At 39.0% G+C, this 22,376-nt stretch overlaps 1 protein-coding gene across 8 annotated transcripts in view; it reads right to left on the reverse strand.

Annotated features, from left to right (window-relative positions):
• GPHN (gephyrin) overlaps window positions 1-22,376 on the reverse strand; it is a 296,879-nt gene that overhangs the window by 8,856 nt on the left and 265,647 nt on the right. For all 8 annotated transcript variants that reach the window (XM_054400806.1, XM_054400803.1, XM_054400804.1 and 5 more), the window contains 4 exons: window positions 18,918-18,976; window positions 18,533-18,686; window positions 15,960-16,081; window positions 616-703 (listed from right to left, as the gene is read on the reverse strand). In XM_054400806.1, the coding sequence (XP_054256781.1) occupies window positions 616-703; window positions 15,960-16,081; window positions 18,533-18,686; window positions 18,918-18,976 (423 nt within the window). The remainder of the gene's footprint in view (window positions 1-615; window positions 704-15,959; window positions 16,082-18,532; window positions 18,687-18,917; window positions 18,977-22,376) is intronic.

Genomic DNA, 22,376 nt, shown 5'->3' on the forward strand with positions numbered 1-22,376 from the left:
CTATTTTCTTTGATGGTTTTGGCACAGGGATTACCAACAGGAACTCAATCAACAATTCTGTTAATGATTCAAAAGGCAAATATATCAGCTCACTGTGTCTTGTATGCATTGCCCCTGTAGGACTAACAGGCACAAAATGTGATAAAACTATTTTTGTAATGGATATAGCTTTGGTATATTCAGGAAACAGATCTGTTAAGAAAGAGCTATGTGCACACTCAGGTTGCTTTCCGGAGTACTTTCAAAGTTGCTTTAGTCTGTCTACATTTCACCTGTTCTAGGAATAAAAAGAAGTCTGTTGCCTTCATGTACTATTAAACAAGCACCTTCCTCATCATAACTACATAAATCATCCTTAAATAAACACATTTACAAATTACTCTCATCAAGAATAAAATCTTCCCTGTTGTACTGTGCCTACTACAGTACAGCAATAAGAACAAAGAGAATGAGGATAGCAGTGAGGACTATTTTCTTAATTAATTCACATTTAAGTGTTCAAAAAAAAGTATAATCCCTTTTTTAATAAACATTAATACAAAGGTAGAATCTCTGATGACTCTGTCTTCAAATTCTTACATATATTGTAGCAAGTCATACTTAAATTTAGCATACCTTTTCCCCCATAGATACACCTCCTGATGTAATGATCACATCAGCACGGCTGATACCCTCATTCAATGCATTCAGTAAATCATCTGGGCTACAGAAAAGAACAGGCAAGCAGATTAGTGGCATGGAACTATTATCAGCTGTAGTCTAGGTAAGTGTCTGTGTGCAAGCATACAGATGCGTCTGTGCACATGTATTCTAAGAGAGAGATGCAGGGATCCCTTCCTTCCGAAGACTCCACACCACTCTGTTCAAGCCGAGCACCGCAGTCACATTAAGCGAATATCAGACTGTTTGGTACCTTTCTTTGCAACAGGAACAGTAGGATATTTTAGGACAGGACCAACAAACACTAATATAAGTGTCTAAAAGTATGTAATTTACACAGTAGATAACAATAAAAATCATGATTTAGATAAAGTAACAGAGCTGCAAAAATTCCTGGCCACCAAGCACGCTGCAGTACTAACTGTCTGGCTTATTCAATGCGTGCAAAAAATGGGGTAAAGCTCCACTTCAAACTTCCATCAGTCAAAACTGGGAGTTAGTCCTTCATTTATCTTCACCATCAGAGAAGCCAGCTACTCCAAGTCGAAGAACATAAAGCATCCTGTTCAAGTGCCTCTTTACCCGCATGAGAAACAGTGGGAGTGGAGGTGTGATGGTCCTCCACACAAACAGCACAGCTGCAAAGGCTAAGGAGTGATGCTGGGTGTATTTCAGCTTCAGCATCACTCTTTGTTTTGTTTTTTGTTTTAGATCTAAACTGGAAACTCTGAAGTGGATTTTGCCTATCCAACAGTAGTACTGATGCTAATACAGAGCTTGGAGACACTTGGTAGTACAAGTTACACAATGCCAAAGGAATCCAAAAGCAGTTCCAGTAAACTAAAGGCATACTTTGCATTTAACATTTGTGAGTGGACCAGAAGCTGACTGATTGCTACAGCTGGATGTAACATTCCCCCAACAGCATGTTTTCACTTTCATGAACCTAAAATCTTTTCAATGGAGGTTGCTCTTTCTTAGAAGGCAGTTGAATGAAAGAGCGATAATGCCAGTGACTGTACAAAGGGCTTCGCCTGGAACACAGCACCTCAGTTAAACACCACACTACAATTACAAAACACCATTATGTGTTATCAAGGTTCTGCAGGCTGCAAATGGCATGTGGGCTTTCCTTAGGGATTTTTGACTACCATTCATTCAAAGATAGAATCACTTCAGGTATTTTGAGGTTTCCACTGCAAAGCTAGAAATGCTGTGCAAGTCCTGGCCGACCTTTCAGAGACTAATGGATAAACTGTGTGCATCAAAAAGTCTCAGAAAGATAAATCCTTTTCTTTGAGCATCCTGTCTTTGCCCACAGTTTAGTGAAATATAAGCAGCAGTTAGTGTGCAACATGGTTCTGTGTGCACTAAAATTCATGTGACACCAGAAAGGCTGAGCTCCCTGAGTAGATATCTGAAGTGCATACAACCCTGCACATTCCTCATCTCCTCACCTGGGAGCCCTAAAGTGTCCTCTATTCTCATTATAGAGAGAAAGACTCCAGATCCATTCTTCACCATGTCCAGTGACTGATACAGCATCTTCTCTGGCATCACTGTGTGGTTATCCTGCAAAATTTTCCTATTTGTGTGGGGTCACAGTTCCTCTTCAGGGTCACACTCCTTTGTGAGAGGTAGGCAACAAACTACAGCAGAAAGGCAGGCAGATTGCTGGTGCCATCGTGCAGGCTGTAAACACGCAGATTGAATTATACACTACCATTTTCTTAAAGGAAACAGCTTGCAGACAGTGGCTTGGCTCCATGACCTCCTTTTTTAAGATACTGAGTTTCTTGGATACTCTAAATGGCCTATAATGAATGGCTGAACTCTGTTTTCTTTGGGAGAACAGATATGGATTCCAGCAAAACCATCACCATATTCGTTCTTTAGGAAAGAGAGACATTTTGACAGCTGCCCCTTCTGAAATCTCAGGAATATTTTATCCAAAACCCAGGAAAAGTCTTTACTAGTTGTTGAAGGCAAGAGGGAAAAAGCAAGTTTGCTGTTGGTTGTCAGAACCAACTGCTTCATATTGTTGTCCTAAGCTGTAATCTGTACGTAGTAAGACACTGCTTATTATAGAGTTTGTAATAGGAAAAGTCTCTCAAGAGCTAAGTGTTCCTTAATCCTTGCTAATAAGGGTGCAAACTGGAAAACAGCAAAGAATGTGTATTCATTAAAAGGTCAATACAGGCCTTCCAGAAGCTTGGTAACGGTCAGATACTCATGCCACTATTACTAGGCAAAGACTGATTTCAGCCTTTTCTTTTTCATTAGGTTGTGATGCAGCTAAGGACCTCATCTGGAACTTGCTCCAGGCTGTTTCATTTTATCTTTCTTAATTATTTAAAAGTTATTCATAGGTAGCAAGAGCACCTGTCTGGGGACATCCTATTTATGGATTATGAAGTGTGCTTGCCTTTGGTTGTGGTCTGAGAATATGGAAAGAACATTAAAAAGGAAATGTCTATATTTCACTGTTGTAAAAGTTAAATAGAATGAAAGTGCTTCTACTTATTTGCCAACTATATATACCTATATGTGTGCAGAAAATTACTTAACAAAGGGGGGGTGGGGGTGGGAAGGCCCGAACAACAACACCAACAAAAAAAAAACAAACCCCAAAAGAAATCCAAACAAGTCCAAACTCAAACCAGGTGAGGACTCAGTTTGCACCTTTGTTTATGAGGGTGGCATGCCACTGGAGTAGTTCACCATACTTTTTTTTTATTATTATGTCACGTAAGAAGCTGAAGGTTCCTGGACTTGGTGCATTATTTTTAGCTGTATCCAGTAGAATGACTTGTATAATACATGCCTTTCTTTACCATCTACATAAATGTTTATTCATAAATTCTGCCACTAAAACTTTCTCCATCCAATAGTACTACATATTTTCTGTAGTCGCCAAACATATTAATGCTTCCAAAACGAAAGGTGTGATAGACAGTTTATTGTAATAAATTAAATGAGTATGCTAGTTTGGGTTTTATTCTGAAGAAAGACATTCACAGAATTGCCTCTTTTGTCTTTGCAGAAGGCTTCTCCCTTTTTGCTCAATTTGGCACATTTCTTTTTGTCAGTTGTCTGACTTTCTATCTTATGTGAGGCTGGTAGTGCCATGACTGCAATTAACACAGAACACTCCTTACAGAAGTTGCCTGCTTCAATCAACACCGCAGAAAACATTTTCCTTGTTTTTAATGCAGGGAGTTATCAATCAAATTGCATACAACACATTTTTGATATGATCAGGTAACAAGACATTACGTCTCCCTTCATTTCTTGCATAACAATGAGCAGGTTCTCCTTTGGGTCGACATGGAATAGGATATATACTTGAAGTCTGGTAACTGCTGAAAGAATAGACAAAATAACTTTGGCATCTGAGCATAGCAGGACAAGATTGCTCTAAAAGGCCTGCAACAAATCATCTTGGAGCTGAGAAAAAACACTCACAGGTATGAATCAGAAGCTGAAGCCCTGGCCACTTCTAGGGGCAGGACCCTGGATTAGCTAGACTAATGGTCTGAATTACTATGATAAATCCTTTACAATGTGCTGTAAGAGTGCCATTCTTGGATTTTTTTCTTTCATGGATAGAACTTTAACAGGTGCTCAAATATAATGCTGAATACCTTAATCAATGTACAGCAGGTTTTGATAGGAACTCTCATTCCCAGATGGCAAAAGTATTTATTCTGTTTCATTGGGTGATTTTCAAAGTCAAAGTGACATTGTGCAGAATTGACATTGTGTCTCTGCTAATTTTGCCAGTCTGAGAAACAGAGTATCTACTTCACTATCTCCATTTCCTGATCCTTTTAAATCAGTTTTATATAAAAGAATGAGCAGTAAAATCTTGAAATTAGTTGGAGGGTCTCTGTTGTATAGTGGCAGCAGCAAATGTAGAATTCAGTAGGCAGCTGAACGCCATTGCAGCTGACAAGTCACTTGATTTCATTAATTTGAAGAGAGGGCTTGGAGAGAGCTGCAGTACCACTATCTTAGCAACACCTTCTAGATTCATGACAAATTCTGATTATCAGAGCTGGTTTGTGGAAAACTCTCATGCAGCACTTCGTTCATTGCCCACCTGTCTTTGAACTGAAAAGACACACAGGAGCTGAAAAGCTTGAACAAGAAAATGATGCAAGCCTCATTAAAAGAGACGTGGCAGATTTTTTCCTTTCTCTCTCTCAAGAGAGACAGTTACAGTACAGTCAAGACCGAAGAATTTTCTATGTTGTAAGTGCCATTTTGAAGTACGCCTAAATGACAGTGTAATTTTCTCTTTCAAATAGAAATCCACGCCTGTTAATTCACTTCTGTTGATCCTATTGCTGTGCTTCACTGTCACTAATTACAAATCTGTCAGTCTTTTCTGTGATACAACCCTTAACACCATCAGCCTGATACATGCAATTAAACTGCTCAGTGTTATAATTTAGTTTAGAAACCAAACAACAACAAATGGTGATCTGCATTACCTAGCACTCTGCAGCAAAATGAGTGATCCCCGTAAAATCCAACTGTTAGGACTGACTTATCAAGCCGTTGACATAGTACAAAATCCAGAGTTCACTACTAATTTCTAAGACCATTTCCACCAAGTTCTTTGCCACAGGAGTCTCATTCATTGCAATTAACCTCATGATTTGACAATTGTTTCCATTCCTTGCTGTTCATTGCCATATATAGCCACTACTGCTGGGTGACAGTTGTGATTGTTGTACTCTTCTATGCATCAGCCCAGGCTGTTATAAACTCAGGTCTTCTGGAAACTTGTACTTGCAAAATTCATGCATGCAAACCATCACAGTTATCACGATAGCCCTGTGTGCTTGGAGATCTACTGGACACAGACACAAAAAGATATGCATGCACCATAATGCACCAGATGCATGCAGGAGTGTCTGCACGAAATCAGGGCTGGGCAACCTGTCCTGCCTACTGCTCCGCTTTATTTGAAAGCATCTCAAGTATTTCAGCTGTATGCTGAAATAATTACCTCTTCAGACATGGCTTCCTACAGATTCAGAGGAGCTACAGATTCCTGGACACGTAGTGAAACTGAAGTGCTATCCATGATCCTAGATCAGCCACTCTGAAGTCCGAAGTACACCAGCTGCTCCTCCGAACTACCACAGTTGACTTTAAACTTCAAAAGGCTATGTGCCATCTGTAGGTAACCTGAGTTTACCACATTCTGGCAATGCTAACGCAAACTAGGAATAGCAGTCTGTGCTAGTTTTGTATCTCTTCTGCTAAACAGATCTCCCAAAAGAAGAAAAGATTTAACTAAGGTACAATGACCTGCTAGAAATTCCCTTTGTATGCAAAGATCCCAATCAAGCTCCTTGTTTTATATCAGAAAAACAAAACCAAACAAAACCAAAACCCAAAACAAACTCCCCCAAAAAACAAACCAACACCTCCAAAACAACAAAGACTTTATCAAAGTAAAACTTTGATCAAAAACCCAGGAGACTACATATTGTACAGAGAGTGAGATCTCACCGAGCTCAATGACATTTCTGTTTGAGGAAAGATGAGATATGGATTTGATCCTTTACGATTAATTGTGCTCACTCAGTTGAGGTCACAGCATGGGTGAATGCAGGAAGGCATAAAGTCAAAGTTTGTCACGCACTTCTCACCTCATGGCCAAGAGGAGTATTTTGCATATCAGCAATTTGCAGGATGCAGAAGAGTGAAGTGATGCCATTTAGGTCTAGCCAACTAAAACCCAGCTTCTGTAGCATGCAACATTGAATGTAATTTGATGAATGTATTTCAAAGTATTTCAATGAATGTACTTCAACGAATGAGCATTGAATGTAACAGGAATTCTGTGCTTTGATTAGTGTGGTTTTCTAAAGCAGAAGATGGTCCGATTTTGGTGATGTATGTATGAACATAATGGGCACTCTACTGAAGCTGTATTTGTTTCAAAATTCTCCAGGGTATTCCATCATGTTATCATAATGTTTCTCCCTTCTACCTTCTGTGGTATTTCCCTGGATCACTTTGAACAGATGCAGTATGTTTTCCCTAAGAATATAGGCCAGCTTGTGAGGAAAGCTGGAATAATTAAGTATAGCTTTTGGCTCATTCAACATGACTATGTAAGTTCTGTCTATCTGATAGCAACACAAAAGAATCTTTCTTTGTTACTTTTTGCTGCTCCTTTAATTGACGCTGCTGCAAATAAGAACACTATTTTGCAGAGTATTCTTATTCATGTTCCATTTATGAACTCAAAGAGACTTTGACTATGGGGCTTCATCTATTCTGCTGAAGTAACCATGAAGCCTAATTGCCTTCAACTTTTTGTCTGTATCTGGACAATATAATACTTTACTTCACTGTTTCATGAACTGTCCCACTTATGTATATGCCAGAATGACAAAAGACCAGAGAGGTTAGAAAAAAAGACAGCCATGGGAGTGCAATCTAAAGAGGTCTCATGTCGAAGAAGACAGATGCTGAAGTACTACAGTCCAACACAAAGGCATTCCATTGTTGGTGGTTGGGTACAGCACTCTTGCCTGCTGCTTGTGTACATCCATCTGCAAGTATTTGAGGGTTAACTGCAGTGATCTTCTTCATCACTGCTGAAAGAATAGGCCCAAAGTTTTGGTAACAGCTGTCGTCGGCTGCTGTACTAACCCATTGTATTAATCCATGAGCCCTTTATGCACCCAAAATCCAGGCTAGTGTCTGCACATTAATTAATACACAATCCCTGTCTGTTTTACTGGCTGTGGGCAATGCACCTTAACCCAACATCAGAAATCCATTTGTTTTTCCAAGGAGCTGGATGGGACTTCACTGGTGAAGATAATAGCTTCGATTTTATCTTCCTTCTTATGAACGAAGTGAATCTACATGGATTCACTGAAAGATTTTCACTTTTGGAGTTTCACAGTTGTAGCTGGGTTGAAATAACATGACTGAAGATTACACCACATAGTACAATAATCAGTGCCAAAGATATTGCTGATCAGTAAGAATGACAGTGCACTGGTGAACCTGAAGGGCTCCTTCAGAGCACTCATGAAATATGAGAATTTGTTATACTAACATAACTGAAAGCAAAAAATTAGGATTGATGTAATTAGCACCAATTGCTTACATAAAGCAAATAGTATTACAAAATCTGACACGGTGACAGTATCACAAAATTTCAGGTTTTCATTTTGATTTAGCTTTAAATAAGTGTGATTTAAAAATAAATTTTAAGTTAATTTTAAGTACATTAATCCTCCCTGCAAACTGGTGTAACTGCTACTGAACCACAGTATGGGCGTTTCTGTAACAGAAATGCAGTCCCTGAAGGTAGTGCCTCAAAATTAAGGGCTTCTCTGTAAAGATTCACCTTTTGCAGAATTGTAACTCAGTCACTTGGAAAAATGTCTGTCTACAGAAGAAAAATGACTTGGAAGTCACAGGTCAGAGAAAAAACAAAGAAGGCCTTCGTAAAATTCCTTGTCATCAGCTATGTCTTAAAAAAAAAAGTAATCTTTTTAGAAAATGTCACATGCAATATGACATTGATTTTTGTTTACTAAAACAAAATACAAATTCTCCATGAAAAGTAAACTACATTTTATGAGAAATAAGTGAAGAGAAGGATCAGAGAGAGAAGATTATCCTGTTTGAGCTTAGCAAATAAATTTTTTGCTAGCTGTTAGTCAGTGGAAAGAACTAGAACTTCATTTGTCTCCATCATACCAGACTACACTCCTGCAAGCACAAAGATGCTTGTACGGTAAAAAAAGGCCCATTGCATATTCTCCTGCTCTGAGAGCAGAAACATTTTCTTACTGCTCATGCTTTGGGCTGTAAGAGATTGTGATGCTTGCTCCAGCACTGCTCAGAATCTGATAGATTCCAAGTTCTAAACAATTCCTGATAAAGCAGACAGTCTAAATCACATTCTTGACATTAATCTAAAGTGTTTCAAAGACTGCAGGTTCTTGTAAGATAACTGCAATTAAGTTTTTTTGGGATGTGTAGAGCATAGTGCAAGACTCTAGTGGGTTGATGTCTTTGTTCTGTTTAACAAGGAAAACCTAAATTTATGACATCCTGGCTTCAGCATGCACAATAAACTGGTGAACAAGAATAAGTCTTCTGAAGGATAAGGATATGGCAGATGGATTCAGAAATGAGTAGAGAAACTTGTTTCTTCCAGCATTCAAAGTGAACATTAAGCTATAACAGAACCCTCCAAACTTTTGTTATACACACAGGTCCATTAACCTCAGTAAGGATCCTTATGGGACTGAAGTTCTCAGGTACTAGCCTTCAATTAGCTTTTTCATTACTTTTCTGCCTATTTTTAATTCCTACAAGCATCAAACTACATAAACTAATATTTCTGTATGTTAATGGAGGAAATGACAGGTGGTTTAATCTCTCTGTTACCACTCCTTCCCCTTTGGGCTGTCTGTGATAAAAGATAAGTTCTGTAAATCAATCTATATTATTAAGCCATCTCTCTCAGTAAGACCTACTGTATAATTGTACAAGTATTTCAGGAAAAAGTGTCTAGTGTAAGAAATTTCATGAACATTCCAGTTTGCCTGCTTTAGAGAGGATCAGTACAATAATGGAAAAACAAGTATACAGGTAGGACTGAAGAGCTGTAACAGTGACTTCCTTAGAGTTGTGCTCCACTACTACCTTCAAGCAAATCTGTTCCTCATTTGCTCTGCTTGTAAAAGGGAAAAGCCTTGGTGGATAAAGATGTTTGCTACTTGATGAGTAATACAAACATTTGTGCTAGTAACAGAACTGTTATTTTACCAACATCGTGGAGCCACATGTACATCTACAGTGCACTGGTGCATAAGAACTTAACTGAAAAGGCCGTGTTACTCAATGGACAGAATAAAAGATCACTTGCTTCATTATGGCAAACACTCCAGAATCTGTGCTCCAAGCTCTGCACTGACAGACACCCATCGAGCCTGCCTGTGAGCATGCACGTGCCTCAGCGAACCAAGCGTGTTAAAAACAGTGCTCACCAATCTGGTACGCCTGGCTCCGCAGGGTTCTGGAAGCTCTCTGTCCCTTCTTCTTTAAAAACAGCTGGCTTCCTGAGGGTAAAGGAAGCAGAAGGGGTATAATAAAGAGCTAGGGAAGGAGACAGGCTCCCAGCTGTGTCCCCCTTGGTGGCTCTGAGCATTCAATATCATCATGGGAAAATGCTTCCTCCCTGCAAGGCCAGCCAGTGGGAGAGAAAGGGAGTGCACAGGAACATCTTTCTGTTACAAGTTTACATAGGCTTCTCACCAGGATGAAGACTGAAGTTATGGAGAGATTTAAGCTCAGTGGGGCATGCCAACAATGTATAGTTCATCTTTCATTGCAGAGTCTACAGAAAAACTTCTTAATTCTTGACTTTCAGATAAAACAAAATGAAGCACTGACACTTCAGAAGAAGGATCACAGATAATGGGAAAATACTTGGAGGTAGACCCCACTGAAACATTTTACTTCACACTTTCTAGCTAATTGAAATGGGTCTCAAGGCATATTAAATGTCACCTTCTTGACTACAAGGGGGAAAGGGCTGCATTTATCCTAATTTTCTATCTCCACAGTCAATAAAGATGCCACTTCATTCATGAGAAACTTCATACCCATCTATGCTACTGAAGGAGGCAGGATTAGAAAAAATGCCCAAACCTGAGAAAGTTACTGTTATCAGGACCTTACTGAAAACACTGCTGTGCTATGAATTCCTATTTTATTAAGACAGCATTTCCTTTTATGCCTACTTCTTTCAAGTCAGTTTCACTGGGAAGAAATAATATTTTGATAGCATCCTCTGTAAAATTAATATGAAATAACCTGAGATCTATGCTTTTATATTCTTAAATGTAGAACAATTAACTATAAAATATAAAATATCTTAATGATAAATTCTTCTCTATAAATATCTCTTAAAAACAAACCCTAAAGATGTTCAAGATTGAAATGGACCAGGTCATGAATCATCATTGTGCAACTCTTGAGCCCTTTCTTCACTCCAGCTGCCTATACTGTTAGCAACCGCAAACCCATCCTCCATCCTCGGTCCTCAGCCCAGGCTCAGCTGATCCTGCATGTAGCAACTGTAGTCTATAACTTCACAATCACTTCTGGACACACACAGATCCTGTCTGATTGAGGGAGATGATGCAAAGACTGGGCCAGTATGCCTCCACTATGTTATTCTGTTATGCATGCACAGGGTCACCACTAAAATGAAATCTAAAATCCTGTCACCTTGCAAATCCATATCTAGGTGCTCCTCACAGGTCATCACAGAAACGGTCTGTCAGACCAGATGCATACTAATGTTGTTTGAAAGTAATGGAAACATACCACAAACTACTCAGGTTCTAAGTCTAGATGTCTAGCTCTGACAGTTTTCCCAAGATAGCCATTTCCTAAAATGGTCACAGTCTCTCATGTGTTCTCCCAACCATTGCCAGAGAACAAAGGTTTAGTTTCTCAAAATGGGATTGCTGTGTCAGGAAGTGACATATAAAAACTTTGAGATTTTATAAGTGATTCCAGCTTCTAGTTTACTCATCAACATTCCTGACAGCATGACACAGCAGCCACAAAAATCAGGAACTTTCTCCAGGAAGGCGCTCAATTTCTAGGAGTACTCTCAGACTCACAATATTCATAGAATTCATAGATTCACAGGATGGTTGGGGTTGGAAGGGACCTTATAGATAATCCAGTTCCAACCCCCTGCCATGGGCAGGGACAATTCCCACCAGCCCAGGTTGCTCAAGGCCTTATCCAGCCTGGCCTTGAACATCTCCAAGGAGGGGGCATCCCTCATTTATGACATCCTTCTCATGCACGACATATGAAGTCTGCCCTGATGATTATCAAGAATTGAGAAGGAGAATATTATGTACAAGAGAACCTCCACATGTGAATCACCTCCAAATCCTTACCCAGTGTTCCTGGGTTCATTAGGCTATGACCAAGCTTTATAACACCATCATTCCTTGAGCAGGTCTCAAATTGAAGTCACTTCAGCAAAAAATCATATTGTGGCATTTGATTTAAGGCCTTTTCTCCAGCAAGCCTTTTGTTGCAGCTATTTGTTAAATGACACTAATGCTCCCAGTTCTGTTCTCAGGGTATTCGATCATACCCTAGCTGGACATGAAACTGCTGCAGGGAGCGGTTAGAATTCTGTGGCTGAGTTCTGCCTGTAACTCACAGGATGATAGGTGCCAAGTTGATACTGCATGGGAAACTGTAGTGTTTGAGCAGCTTCCCCACTCTTCTCCCTTCACTCCAGATGTTCCACCCGAATTATACCGGAAATCACACGCAACCCATACAGGTACAAAAGATTTAAACCTCTTTTTGGATGGCAAACATAAAATTTCATCAGACTAAACCCTTGGATGAGATCTTAGTATCCCTTTCAAAACAGAAGGGATTCTTTCAAAGTTCTTATATCAGGGATATCATAGAGTAACGCTGTCATAATAGCAAGGGTAATATTCAATGGGTTTACCTGTCACTTAGAAGCTCTCTGTCAAACAATATGTCATATAAACAAGAAACTGATAGATTCTAATGTAGAAAAGCCCTCATATGCTACTGATTTTATAAGCATTCTGATTAATTTTTAAAGCAACTGAGCAGATAATGTTGATTTCCTAAATTTTTCTCCTAAAGAAAGTCTTTCCCCATTGTAAAATCACAGGCTCAAAAAAGAAAATGTAGCTGTAAGAAGCTAATATTATACATGTACCTCAGAAAATACACAAGGGAATTAGAAGATAGGGGGAAAATTCGGAGAAGGGGATGTAAACTCATGTAAACAAAGGTAAAAACAGAGAAAATTGAATTCATCACATCTGTGATTAAAATACTTTAGCAAGTTCAGTAAGCGAGTCTCTCACAGAAGGAAAACTATCAAAATGGAAGAATCTGTCTTTCTAAATGAGGCCCACGCCACAGCAGATTTTGTTAGGGCTAAACTTTACAGCTTTGAACAAACAGCAGATACAAAGGACAACACAAATGAAACAGTAAGACACAAGAATATCCTCAAAAATAAGTTAATGGCATTCTAGAGATCAGAGATGTAACTCCTGCTTTTATCAATGGTTTCCAAAGAACCAAATAATTTCACAGACCACAAGCAAAGATGAAATCAGAAGCCTTTTTAGCTTGGTCTTGTTATATGAGACAACACTCACAAGTACACTGGAGTACCAGTTTTAACTGGCCAGGTGTTTTAGTAAGTTTTAGCAAGTGATTCTATGATGTGGACAAGGATGTAAGACACAACAGTAAAAACATCAGAAGCGTTCTTCGTTTTTCGGTCTTGCATTTGTTTCTGGTGTTTGGAGTAGTTCTGAAACTGAACTGCCTTCCATGTCTAGCCAGAGATGTGTGCTTTCCAAACAGCTTGGGTTTTATGTGCTAAGAACACAGAGAACATGTCTTCTAGCCAGCCATAACTTCAATTGCATGTTTTTTTTCAGGTTCCTTCTTTTCTCCTCTTGCTTCCTTCTAGGATTGCAGCAGTAGATTTTATCTATGTTTTGGACATGCTTTTTCTCCTTTTTAATATTGTGTACTATATACAATTCATGAGAATGGAAACAACAACAATCTGATAAACTGTTAAAATGCTCCAAAAAGAAATGAAATACTGGTTTCAACTGAAAATACAGACTGAGACTTGAGTGGCCACTTCATAAGTTAACTTCAATTATGATTAATAAACAAAGGCATTTTTAAAGTGCTCCTAACTACACTGCAGCTACCCACAAACACTCCCTGTGCTTCCCCATCTTTACACATTCTAAGCAGGGACGTGCTTACACGTATCACAGTCCTTGGCTTTGAAGCAGCTGGACAAGCAATTTTCTTACCTAAACACATCTGTGATTCACATTCTGAAATGAAACAAGGAATACTTACCTCTAAGTTTGTCTTTGCAAATACTATACTCTAGAACAATTTCTGCACTTGAATATTAGCTATGTATATATGTCCATTCTTGTTAAAAGACTTGACCCACTGCAGCAACAGCAATACTCAGCTGTGCTCCCTGTTAGCCACTCTCTCAAACTCCAGTCAATGCTTATAGCGCACAGCGACAGTCCCATACCATGTGCAGTAAAATTTCCTCGATGTAAAACGTATAAACAGGAAGAAACAGAAAAAAACACATAACAGACACTGAAGCTTTGTTCACCTTTTTTGATAAATATGCTAACTAAAATGTCAAAGTTGTACCCTTCATAAGATTTCTCTAGTAAGACCCTTAATTTTGTTCAAGTGCCATGGTACTACAGCAAATCAGTCCTATCAGTCTGATAGATAATGAAATAATACCATACCTATTATCAAACTAATTTATATATTTGGATTTTCCCTTTGACTGAAACAGAACTGCAGATGCATTGTAAAATATATGGATTGAGCATGTGAGTGTGAGAAGATGACTTGAGATGACATCCTGGTATCAGGCTGGGAGGATTCTTGGCTAAGTTAAAACTACCGAATTATTCTTTCAAAACTTACTGCAAAGCACAAAAATCACTCTTACAATTGGAGGCTCATTATTTCTACTCTATGAGCTACAGTAACTACCTTGGCAGAAATTACTCCCCAGGCATGAAAATAAAAGTTTAAAAAGAACTCCTACTACCTTCTCCAAGGTAACTCTATCTCAAGATAAGAGAACATTTTATCGGGGAGAATTCAAAAGTACTACCCTCTCTCACAACTGAAAGCAAATCTGCAGACACTTGCCTGTTTTTGACTGATATATGTGCTTGCTTTTTAGTTATCATCTAAGAATTGAACAAGAGTCAGGAAACATTTGTTAAAAAAATATAGAAAAGTAAAAGAATTATCTTGGGTCTTAAATCTCACTACAATTATCTCGAAGAGCTTTCAAGATTAATTATCTTCACAGACACTCCATGCCTAGGAGGTTACAGAAAAAAAATCCCTGAAGGCAGTGGAGTATATGGCTATAATTTTGCAGAATGACCTTAAATTAAACTCTCCATTTGATGGTTTCAACTTGAAAACTTGGTTAGGACAAGGCCATAAAGAACAAAAAAGCTTTACATTCTCATTTTGCCAGAGGGGCTACCAGGAAGATGCTCAGGGGAAGAGCACCTTTTACACTGGATTAATCCAGTGTCAGTGACAGCATGTCATTTGTTGCTGACAGCAGTAGTAACTTTTGGTCATGCAGGTGGCCTTTGATATTGATGTTTTTTTATTGAATCCTGCATTAGGGGAGACTGGCTTTGAAATGAACTATTCCCTAGCAGTAACCTTGCTCCCTGCTTGGGAATTCTGTCATCAGTCAATGTGAAATGTAGGTACTGAAATTCACCGTTTCCCTTTTTTGCTTCCTAATCTGGCCTCAGTTTTACCTACCCACAAGAAATACCCTTTTTATCAAACACACAGAGGTGAGCCCGAACAACTCCTCATTGAACCGAGTCTGCCAGGTGGTTTGATACCCAAAACAAGAAAGCCTGTTCAAAGCCTTTGGGGCTCAATCAACTGAGAAAATATTATGTTGAGAAACTCATGCCATGGGTGACAGACAGTCTTGCAAAGGACAAAAGGTTGAATGCTTCAATCACTTATCCTGGAGCTCTCAACAGAAGATGTGATTTCACTACCACTGGGAAACAAGAGGCAATCACTGTCAGATGGGCAGAAAGACTGAATACAGGGCACTCAAAGGAGAGAGACCAGTAAAGGGGAGAAAAGACCTGATTCTTTTAAATTCTTTGACATGTTTCTGGAAATACTGAGCGACATCCAGGAGAGTGGGTGGGCTTCTCCCAAAAGAGAAGCTACTTAAAATCTGACAAAACTTTATACTCTAAATTAATTTTTTTTCTCCTATCACTGCATAAGATAAAAAGCATAGTTGCTGTAGAATTGCCTCCTCTTACATGTGTATGGTTCTTATGATGGTACTCCAGCAATATATTCCATTTGTAGCAGTAATAGATGTCCCAGTTAACAGAAGGCAAATCAAGATAAACACCACTCAATAAAAATGTTATCAAATGACTTCTCTCACTATCAGAATAGACTTACTTATTTCTCTCATGAAAAAGGTAAAATATCTGTCCTAAGATGTGCCCTGCCACAATACTGCGAGGCTTGCAATGAGTGACATTTTCTCCGCTATTTCTTTTTCCACAGATGCCATCAAGCACATCACATGAATATGAAGTGACATCTTTACTAAGACAAGTGGCACTTACTTATCTCCCACAATTCCCAAGTTGATTGTTGGATAGCCATGTTCTTGGATTGTAGCTAGGAGAGTTGAACGGTTACTGTCCCGAATCTTTCCTGGCAAGAGGTCATCCTCAGGGTTCAGTAGCTACAAAACCAGAAACAGTCTCAGTCAGTGCCCCTGGAATACTGTGCCTTTATGCAAATGAAAATTTTATGTGTCAGGTTGGACAGGACATTCTCACACACTTATGATACAGTACATAGGTAAAGTGTTTTACTGAATTTAAATGAATAATATCTGCAATGTGATTGTTTAGTCCAATCCTTCATCTTGCTTTGTTTGCTTTTATTGGCTCGTGTCTACAAAGCCTTCTTTTCTCTTTAAGAGAACCTGCCTTAACTCAATCATTAGAAATCAAAACACAAACATTAAGTTTACAAGTTATAGCTTCCATTTAAATGCTTTTAAAGGAACCTCACTGAAGTAGCTAACCAGATTTAAAGGTATCAAAAGAAATTTCTAAGTTATTGTCTATTTGCCAACAAAGATGTTTTCTTTTTAATACAAATAATCTGCACTGGAGTAATAGACAGAAGCTTAAAGCTTGGTTCTTACATCAGTTACTGGTTTGGATTAAAAGCTTTCTCTCAAGTGGTATCATGGCAATATTCTTACATGTTGCACATTTTTGAAATTAAACTTCAAAACATACCTAGGTAAACATATATTTTATACCTGTTAAGGGCAGCACTCTATTGACAGGAGGTAAATAATAATAGTAAGAATGCATCTGCCAAAATTAGAGCAATAGTATTAGATAGTAATGTAAAAATAACTCAAAGTGGAGTATGGCTAAATTTTGATGCTGTGATGGTTTGAAACTGTCTCTTTAATTTTTCTTTGCAAAGTTCAAGCAAAGAAAGCGAAAGAGTGTAAATAAGTCACTGTTGGGTGTAAGAAAGCAAAATAATGATTGTTCTAAATACTTCCATTAGATAGAAATGTTTAAGGACTACTACTCAAAACAAAGTGGGGAGTCTGCAGTCTAAAGTCGGGGCAACTTGCTGGGCTGTCTAGCTGCTGTTTCTTCTTCTCTTCTGGCTGAAGATAACACACTGACCTTGGCAGCTAAGTTAACTTTTGTGCTTTAGCTAACTCTGCTTTCTGCCAGGGGAGTCTGGGGGGGAAGCCCCTGGGAGAGAGGCCCCTTGGGAAAGGTCCCCTTTGGGGGGAAGCAAAGGGATCTTGATTGTGCTGTTCTGTTAATTGTATATATTTGTAAATGTTGTGACTTTTGTATATTTGTACATATTCCTTGCATTTCATCATAGATTGTAGATTTTGCTTGTAAATACAGCTTTCATTCACTTCCAGACTGGGCTAGCCTGGTTATTGTTGGTGTGGGGGGGAATTTCAGCTCACACAGATGCTTTGACTAGTAGCAATATTTCTGTGAAGACTTCCACAGGAGGATTAAGAAACCAGCTGTGAGGGATCACTTTAAAACTCATGATACAAGAGAGTGCCCACATCAGCAAAGGACCCTTTAATGCCATACAAGAACACTAAATCATACAGAAGACACTATGCAGAAAATCATCACCTGTAATCCTTGCAAGATTTTAGATAACATTTCCTGCATGCCAGACCCTGTCTATATTATGAAGTTGGGAGAGATTCTGTCCCAGATGGCTGGCCTCAGGCACTCACAGTACCCAGCAGTCACAGAGTAACCCTCTCCGGGGCTGTGGGAGTTGCAAGGATATGACCAGATGACAGAATTCAGTATATTAAAAATTTTCAAAATCTTTCAAAATTCAGTGTACTCTATTTGGTTTATGCTTGTGCTTGGCCTTCAAAAAGTTTATCTCCAAGGACAGTCAAAATTCTAGGTAAAACTTTGTGCTGTCTTTAAACTGACTTGATCACAACCTGCTTTTGCTCTTCCTGTTCTCTCTCTCCTGCTGCAGGAAGGAATGAGCATGCAGCCACGTGTGTGCTTAGTTGCTGTCCAGGGTCAACCCACAATACATGTAAAACTAATCCTAAACCTGCCTTTTCTGAGGCAGTTAAGAAAAAGCAACTACAAGCTGGTCTGGAGTTCTACCAAGGGAACATTGTTTGGATTTCAGCACATGGTACTCATAAAAGCAGCACACTAAGGCACAGCACTACAGTGAGGCACAGTGAGGTAGTAGGAGTCAGTTCTCAAAAGCAGGTTGATGGCACTACAGCTACAGGGGAGTGCTGCTCAAAAGCAATTACTCTGCCAGTCATGACTGGCAGTATGAATTACCACCCTGACTACCCCACAGATCCTCCCCTGCTGGCAGGAAGAAAGCAGCTGGTGAAAACTGAATGCATTACCAGAATTTTGGCAAAGACAGTGTGTAAGACTTGTGACAGAGCCCTCGAGGCAGAAAACAAAGGCAGCTGCTTGCAGGCTGATCCTTACAAAAACACTTCACGGCATCACAAGCTGCAGGTCTAGGGAGTCTATTTGGGAACAGGGTGGAAACCACTACCCAAAACATTATACCTGTCCTGAAGAAGATACGGTAATTCAGACCTTGATTCTAAACATACTTTTCTTACCTCATTCCCTGTTGACATGACTGCAACCACTGGAAACTTGTTAACTTCTACTTCAGTTACTCCAACAGTTGCTAAGAGACCAATCTCAGAAGGACCCATGTGGGTTCCTTTAGCCAGCACACATTCACCTCTTTTAATGTCATGTCCTATAGGTCTGAAAATCATAGGACAGAAAAAAAAATGAAAGAAAATCAGTATGATATTGACAGTACCCTTCCCTGATTGGTATTCCTCCAGGCAGGGAATGTCCAGAGATGTTCATTAGTCAGAACTGTCCAAATGTCAATACTACTCATGGTCAAACAATGACTATAAAAATCATCATCCCTTATCTTCCTTACAGAGATATCGAAACCACTGTATAGAAAGTAGGCTGTTTACAGACCTGATATCTTGGCCTGGTCGAGCCTGCACAAGGATTCGAACCTCCAGTTCTTCAGTGCCCTACAAAAATAGAAAAACTATGATCAGTCGGGCTATTAAAAAAAGATTAATCAGTTTTAATTTCTCAGAAGTCTACACAGCTCACAGTTTTCATTATTCAAAGACCCTAAGGTTTAAGCCTCATTGTTTTCCTGATCTGTGTGTCAAGACTGTGATACAATGTGTGCTAAAACTGAACAAAAATAAGGAATTATGTTGTTGATGAGCTCACCAAAGAAAGACCTGCACTGAATATATAGTTCTACCTTCCTTTTTTTTCCAATAATCCTTGTGTTTATGTGTCTTTCCTCTGTCATGTTCTATGCTTGTCTACTCTTCTAGCATAGCAAGTGAATTCTTTCTACTCCTCTCAGTCAGCCTGAGCTGGTTGAATAATGTCCAAGCCAGCCTTCCAGCAGAAGCAATGGTTTGACAGACCATGTGCCACTGCATCTACAGAAAGGTGGGGAGGAGCCACATGGTCTGTGTCAGGATTTGCATGTAGATTACTGCAGTGGAAACTCCTGCTTGAGAGTTTTGTACAAATCAGAAAGAGACTGATTCATCGTGTTTATTTACTGTCAACAAGAGAGAGTGGCCTGAAAAGTCTGATGTCTGCTTTAATATTTGTGTTTCCTTCATTAGAATTTCAATGGTTGGTGATTCATTCAACGCCAACAAATGGCACATGACCTATATTGCTAATATTTGATTTATAAGGGGGTTAATGTCAGGCTGTCAGCAGCCCTTAGACTGGAACAGATTTTGGTTTTGTGTTAATATGTACTACTTCACATTTTGAGTATTTCAAAGTAATAAGTCAAACACTAATATCTCAAGACAGACACAGGACATCACTGTCATTTGGAATTGTCACAAGGACAGTAGTGCTGGGACTTAAAGGCTACACAGACTGCATTTTCTGACTTCAAACTAAGTGCTTTAAACTATAGACCCCAAAGTAAGAAGCACTGAATGTGTTGTTACTGTCTGTGATTCTGTTTACTTACTGTGAAAATATTTAAACTCCTGAAAACCAGGAAATGAAGGACAAACCCCCCTGATTTTTTTACTTTAGCATATGCTGTTCATGCAAATTCTGTTTCTTTTATACTTGCTCCTCTGGTATATGAGGAGAGACTATTTTTGACTGCTGGTGTTGAAAATGTCTGTGCTGGTGCTCAGGATGCTCTTCTATGTCCCTTATCCCACATCTGAAGCTGTAAAAGACACTTCAGGCTTGTAAAGAATATATGGAGCAACAGTAGTTTAAGAATTATTTTGTTTTTATGACACTCTGGGGATAGTTGGCCACTCATGAAGATGTAAATTTTCCATGTCTTTGATAACATTTAAGATAGCTAGGAAGTGTCTAGGGAATCAAAAGAAGCACCAATGATATACAGTAATAGAAAAGGTCCTGTTTAGGACTCCTGGATTAGGGGAAACAAGAAAAAAAATCCAGCTTTTTGAGAAATTCAGTAATCTAGATTTGAAAATCACTGTGGAAAGTGTGACTGGGGACAACATGGTGATGTGTTTACAGAATTGATGGGCATCCCAGAAGACTTTAGGAACACAAGATAATTCAAGATGGATAGAGGTAGGGCCTTCAGAGAGATAGGGCATTATGTTGAGAATATCTTCCATGTGGTATGTATCAGGCAGAATTCTTGTTGTGTAGTAATACATTTTGAACTATGTCTGAGTGGTTTACTCTGATGGTTGTTCACAGCCACCATCCGTACTGATCCTTGGTCTTGATTTAGGATCTCTCTCTTGTTTTGGCTGATCACACTGGCCTCCTGTTTCCTATGACATTAAAGCTCAAAATAAAAAGGGTGTAGACACACTTTTTCAAGGATCACTGTCTCAGTGACTGTGCATTTTACAAGCTGATGAGAATTTTTCCTCCTCCTGGGTAGATGTAATTCCTTTCAGTCCTGTGACTTCTACGGTCATTTGGGGAATGCTTGCTATGATATTTAAGTACTGCTGCCATATCTAGAGGTCAAGGAGCTCCTCTTGAAAGTACTTTCTGTCCTTTCAGAAGAACATTTTTCAGATGCTAGATATTTCAGTTAAATCCCAGTCTTGAAGGAATTCTTAACACTAAAAAGAAAAAATATCCTCTCATGATGAGGTGGGCAGCAGCTAGAGCAAACTTGCTTGGTAAGGCTCCTGGAAGGATTAACAAGCAGTGAAAACAAGTGTGTTTTATGGGGAGATATTATCTGCACACACACTGTAACCTCAAAGCAGGACTGACTCAGTAAATTCTCTGTTAGAAAGCAGGCCAGCCCAGACAACTTGCTGACTTCATCAGATGCAAAAATCTATGCGCTTATGGTAATAAGGCATGAGAAAGGATCATGAGAGTATGTTTCAGTTTTCGCTGTCTTCATCAGCTTTAAACACTAGAATTAATCTGCTTACACCCCAGCTTCAATCGCAGTGCTAGCACAGAGCTATGTGAAGTGGAACAGTTTGTGTCACAACTGCAGCAGAGGAGCAAAGTCTGAGCAGAGAAAAGTGCACACATTTCATTCCAAAATTGAACTTGGAAGTCGTCCCAGTAAGAGATGTATCTTCTTGCCTTAAAATCTGTCAGATGATGGCAAGCATGATGATGTCCTCAAATCACAGCTGAGTGAAGTTAAGATTTGAAAAGAATTCTCTGAACACAGAGGAAGTCTAAAAACTGTAGGACAAAACTGTCTACAGACAGATTCTGTGCTTCATCAAAAAACATATTTTACTTTGTTAAGCCAACTGTGTGTACAGAATTAGTACTACAGTACTCATATTTTTACATGGTATTGCGCAGCATCTGCAAGGTAGAGCACTAATATGATTTACAGGCATGCTGGAAAATCTGCTCAAATTAAACAGTTAAGACTACCTTCTGAGCCTTATTCATTTCCTGGTTTTCAGAGATCTTAAATTCAGTATTTTTTTTTTATTTTAATGGATTACAGACGAAACTTAGTTATGGACTAAAAAAGTCTGGGGGGGCACTTACTTCCCCTGTTCCATAATAAGCCCCTTATTCTAAACATGCATTTATTGTAAGGTGTGAGCACAAGGCATATTCTCCAAAACCCAACCTTTGCTGAAAGAAGACCAATTATGACAACACAGAACCAGCTTCATAGCATAGTTCAAAGCAACCCTGGTAATCTCATGAATTTTGCAGCACTTAAACCAGTTCACTTTCCCACAGAAAATCACACTCAATTTTAATTACATCAGCAGTAACACTGCACTGTAATATTTCAGTGCATGGCTTTTTAAAAAACTTTCCCTCTTCTTACTAGGTGACTTTAGGACACCTTTGAAAGTCTTCATCTTGCTGAGTTTCAGGATGATCCTGAACTATAAAGATTGCTCTACTGCTAGATGTGAACTCAAGAGAAAAAAA

Source organism: Indicator indicator, chromosome 4 (genome assembly GCF_027791375.1).
Source record: "Indicator indicator isolate 239-I01 chromosome 4, UM_Iind_1.1, whole genome shotgun sequence".
Lineage (NCBI taxonomy): Eukaryota > Metazoa > Chordata > Aves > Piciformes > Indicatoridae > Indicator > Indicator indicator.